The sequence below is a fragment of the Apis dorsata genome, unplaced genomic scaffold (assembly GCF_000469605.1).
Source record: "Apis dorsata unplaced genomic scaffold, Apis dorsata 1.3 scaffold_452, whole genome shotgun sequence".
Taxonomy (NCBI): Eukaryota; Metazoa; Arthropoda; class Insecta; order Hymenoptera; family Apidae; genus Apis; species Apis dorsata.
This window is the reverse complement of record NW_006263697.1, coordinates 140,690-145,957: the sequence shown is the minus strand read 5'-3', so window position 1 is coordinate 145,957 and position 5,268 is coordinate 140,690. Positions and strand designations below refer to the sequence as shown.

The 5,268-nt window shown below is 24.1% G+C and overlaps 1 protein-coding gene and 1 long non-coding RNA gene across 5 annotated transcripts in view; one reads left to right on the top strand and one right to left on the bottom strand.

The window, feature by feature from the left end:
- LOC102671182 (pleckstrin homology-like domain family B member 1) overlaps positions 1–3,839 on the top strand; it is a 71,548-nt gene extending 67,709 nt beyond the window's left edge. For all 4 annotated transcript variants that reach the window (XM_031512503.1, XM_031512504.1, XM_031512502.1 and 1 more), the window contains 3 exons: positions 500–667; positions 1,909–2,166; positions 2,861–3,839. In XM_031512503.1, the coding sequence (XP_031368363.1) occupies positions 500–667; positions 1,909–2,166; positions 2,861–3,049 (615 nt within the window). In that variant the 3' untranslated portion in view covers positions 3,050–3,839. The remainder of the gene's footprint in view (positions 1–499; positions 668–1,908; positions 2,167–2,860) is intronic.
- Positions 1,712–2,943, bottom strand: LOC116186134. The gene is made up of 2 exons (XR_004151081.1): positions 2,661–2,943; positions 1,712–2,037 (listed from the first exon to the last, which is right to left on the bottom strand). It is a non-coding gene; the product is annotated as an uncharacterized LOC116186134 (long non-coding RNA).
- Positions 3,840–5,268: the final 1,429 nt, after the last annotated feature.

Below are 5,268 nucleotides of genomic sequence, written 5' to 3'. Positions count from 1 at the left end.
AAGAATTCGATTCTTCTTTTTTTTTTTTTTTTTTTTGTTTCTCTTTTCTTTCCTGTTTAGAAGAAGTTTCGATATGTTTGCTTGTGAATGAAATGATTGTTTAAATACTGAAAATATTTTATTTGATTCTTTGAGCAACAATCAATGTGTTGAACTTATTCAAGTCAATAAGTGATATAGTATTTATAATTTATAGAGTGAGTTGAATTGATTTTGTTTGATAGGTTTCTTAAATGATATTATATTGATATCATATTTCTTTAAAAATAATTCAAATAAAAATTATGTCGAGAATTAGAAGAATAAACATGTAGAAATATATAGATTATATCATATTAGATCAAGTAGTGATTTTAAGATGATTGATTAAATCATGTTGAGTGTTTCATTAAAGATATTTTTTATTCTAAGAATAATAGATTGAATTATAGTAATATGCGAATATATAAATATGAAAATTAATTTTTAATTCAATATATAATCATTATTTGCGTTACAGATGAGAGACGATCGAAGGACATCAATGGAAGGCGAGAGACTTAGCAATAACAGTGGGGGAATCATCGACGGAAACGGAAGTCGCCCTCTTTCTCAAACTTCTAGTGAACTAGATACTCTTGGACCACTGCTGCAACCAGTCAAACATCGTGAAAAGGCAAAACTGCAGGTGAATAAATTTCTTTACTTTCTTTTTTAATTTACATTCAATTTTAAATCTAATTTTTTAAAAACTACACTGAAAAATTTAAATTAAATCTTCACAATAATTCAAAGAAATTTTTTTTATTTTGAAATTGTACAAATATTTTATTTCTAGTTCTTTATCATTTAAAGAGCATTTAAAAAGCAATATCTAAGATATTTATGATAAATTATCCATGCATTGCAAATATGTCAAACAATAATGATGTTGATGAATAAAAAGCTTCAGAATAGACTATGTCATTGATCATAAATGACATGTTGAGGGACATTTAAAGTGTGTCAATAACTTTTCCAATTAATGATGCTTGTCAAGATAAACTAAGAGATAGAAATCATTACAGAAGTAATTTTACAACATATGTAAATTTGCATTATGTAAGATATCATTATATTCCTATGAAATCATTATAAAATTAATTTATTCAAATAGTATTCCTATTATAAAAATATATTTTAATCTATATTTATTTTAAATTTATATATTTCATCAATCTAATTTAATAAATTTAAAATTTAAAATGTTAAATAATATTAAATATCTATTTCATGAAATCAGATAAATAATTGTTAACTTTTATAGATCTACGTAAAAACGAAAGTTAATATCTGTAAAAAATATCAAACACTGCTATTTTATAATATATATCTGTCATTGAAACAGATTGGCAATTTTTTAAATCTTGTCAACTAGAACTAATTATACAAACTGTTTAGATAATGACAGAAAATTTGTTTCACAATTTTTTACATTTTGTCATTATAAAATATATATATTTTTACCAAAGAATTAAAAATACATATTGAATTATTAAAAATCTATTTTTTGTCAAAAATGACAATATCTTCCTAAAATAGGCTTTCTTACTTTTTTTTTTTAATTTTGAATTTTTCTATCTGATTTATACCTTCAAAATTATAATCAGAAAATAAATAATAAATTCATGATAAATTAAAATCCATTTCATTATATTTGTCAATCATGGAAAATAAAAAACAGTTCTTTCACCTAAAGTAATTAATTTGACGTAATTATATTTGATAAAAAAATAAGTTAACGCATTTAAATACTTTTGAACGATATTGTATCAGAATATTCATGATTTTAAGTTCTATTTTCGCACGTTTGGATGTGTAACAATATATTATAAGTTTAACTTGACAGTTCGTTTCACGGTTTATAAATTCAATGATTTATGGATGCAGAGGCCGCTCACAAGATACCTTCCCATCAAGTCGGAGTCCCTGGACCTGAGACATCATATCGAGACTGCCGGGCACCAGTTACCCCTGATACACGATGTTACGGTTGATACGACCAGTTGCAGTGGTTACCTGTCGAAAATGAGCAAAAAATTTCATCATTGGAACAAACGATGGTTTGTCTTTGATCGAAAAAGAAAGACACTGTCCTATTACAGCGATAGCACGTCAAGAAAGGCACGCGGAGTGATCTACTTTCAGGTACGATACATAAAATATTGAAATATCATGTTTTTATAGATAAAAAATTTGTTTGAATAGAAAAAACAATGAACATGAAATAGCGAATAAATATAATATCAAACTCTTTTGAAAGAACTCCAAGAAAAAAACAGAAATTTTTGTGATATCTAATATCTTACAATTAATGCTACTTACGATCATTTAGATTAAGAAGTTAAATGAGTTAAATGAAGCTTGTACTCGTAAAAATACATGTAATTAGTGACGAAGGAAAAATAAGAATTAAAATCATTTAAAAATAAATTTAAAAATAAGATAGAAATAATTAATAAAATTATAAATTATATTATATTAGAAATTTAAATAAATTAAAATATCGATCATATTACGATCAAGAGTACATTAAACATATTTTTAAATAAAATCGGATAAAATTTTGGAATCCTAAGAAATTTATTTTTAAATATTTTTACTATTTTCTTAATTTAATTCCTTTGTAATTTTTTACATACCTCTTTTATTTTTTATAATATGTGCCATAAAAATTATACATTAAACATAACCTTCAAATTAATTTTGCACAAAATATTCTTTATATATATATATATATACATTGCTGCAATACAACAATTTTATGTTAAATTAAAATTCAAATATTAAGTTTAAAATTTTATACAAATAAATACAACACAAGATATTTTTTTATGTTTAGTCGATTGAAGAAGTTTATGTGGATCATATGAACACCGTACGCTCACCGCAGCCATCACTGACTTTCATCATCAAAACGTCAACTAGACTATATCATTTAATGGCGCCAAGTCCTGAGGCTATGAGAGTTTGGGTGGACGTCGTCTTCACCGGTGCCGAGGGATATCACGAATTTGATCATGGTATCTGATAAGCTGTTCGTTTCTCATTGAGATTCGTTTTACTCTCGGGAATCGCATGATGAAGTGATTCTTTATCTGTAACCTGTAGGTTCAGAAAACGCTTCGTGACTTTTAAAGACAAAATTTGTTACGAAGGGAACCACGACTGCCTATACTTTCGAGCTGGATTTGACTTGTATATTAAATACATAAAAATCTTTCGAATCTTATAAAGGAAATTAATAATTACATTGGTGCTAGATTGCTCATTTTGAGCAGCTGAAAAAAAATGAATATTGAAAACAATAGTTAAATAGACGATAATAGTGAGCTTTTTAAAATAACTTAAAATTTGATGTCTTAAAATTAATGATGATAATTATTATAAAAAAGAATGAATTGATAAATAATTTATATATTCAACAATGAAATTTAATTAATAATGATTTATATAAACTCATTAAAAAATCGGTATTAATGATTAATGAATTACATCATAATGAGACATTAATCATTGAAGTGTAGGCTAATCACAACTTGATTTTATTTAAATGAAATAAATAAATTTGATAGAATTTATTGTTAAATTTTGTAGATCTAATCTAGTCTTCCAGCATAGATACTTCAAGAATAATGAATTAGTGATCTAACATTTGAAAAAGAAAGTTTTCAACAATAGTTCAACATATATTCTGATATAAATCAAAAAAATAAAATCCCTAAGAAATTGTAAATATATGTCCCATTTTATATTTACTTTGACATTTTCAATAAATATCTTGATATTGCTTAATACCAAGGATTATATGAAATACAAAATCTATTGTGTTGTTTGTATAAAGGAATTTTTTAAATGATATATTCATACATAGTTTTTCATAACTTTAATATTTACATATTGATCTTTCAATCATAAAAATGATCATAGAATTTTTCATGTTTTTTTTTATTAAGTAACAAAGTTTTCTTACATACATGTCATATTAATTTTCATTAGCACAATAATAAATATTTAAGTATCCATATCTATTCATAATACACAAATTATGAATATTCCTTAATATACAATTAAATATACAATTGAAAGTAACTTTTTAATGAATAAATAAGTCTGAATATACTATATTGTATAAATTAACATATCTTAATAAATATTAAAAAGAATTTTATAAATATAAAAATTTTATCAAATTTATAATTTAGAAATATGTTCATAATGTTTCATAAAATTATTGATCAACTGCCCTAAACTTCAAATCAAGGAATATCTGTAATTAATGATATATCTATAGTTAATTATAGATCACTGGATATCTCAATTTTATAACACATTATGTGTATGTAAATAATTATTTGAACACAAAAAAAATTGTGATTGATTGAAATAGTTTATGGATATTTATAATTTTTCTATTTTGTATATCATTGGCTGTTAGAAATATTATTATTATATATTTGATTTGATTATCAATACATATAAATAATTTTGCAAAGGTTAGGTTATTGCATTAAAATAAATTATAAATTGTATTACGTATTATACGTATAATATTTTTGGTTACATTTATGAAAAAAATTAAAATGCTCCTTATTAATAAACTATTTACCTTATTAACAAATGAATAAATACCTGAGTATTTTAGAAATAAGCATCCTGTACAATAGAAACAAAATATACAGTTATGAATATTTTTTAATTTCTAAAAAAATTTCGATTTCTTTAAAAACTAGCTATTAGCATCGATAAAGAAATCGAAACTTTTAAATAAAGGAAAGTAAATAGTGAGACAAGGATAGAGATAGAGTAAAAATACTGCAATCAGCGCCATCTTCAGAGCCGCAAATGAAACACAAAAAAAAGGATAGCAAATAATAAGTAAAGGATAGAGATAGAATAAAAATACTGCAATCAACGCCATCTTTAGAGTGCCGCAAATGAAACATAAAAAGAAAGGATAGCAAATAATAAGTAAAGGATAGAGATAGGTATAAACGTACTTGGCGCCATCTCTTGAGTATTAGAAATATTATTGAAATGAGAATAAGGTAGAAGAATTTAATATTAGCGCCATCTCTGAAAGAAATAGATTTCTAAAAACAGAAATAGTTTTCTAAAATATTCAAGAGATGGCGCTGATATGAAATTCTAACTCTACTTTATCTTGTTTATAAAATAATATCTTTAATACTCAGTAGATGGCGCCACAAGTACCTTTATACCTATCTCTATCCTTTACTTATTATTTGT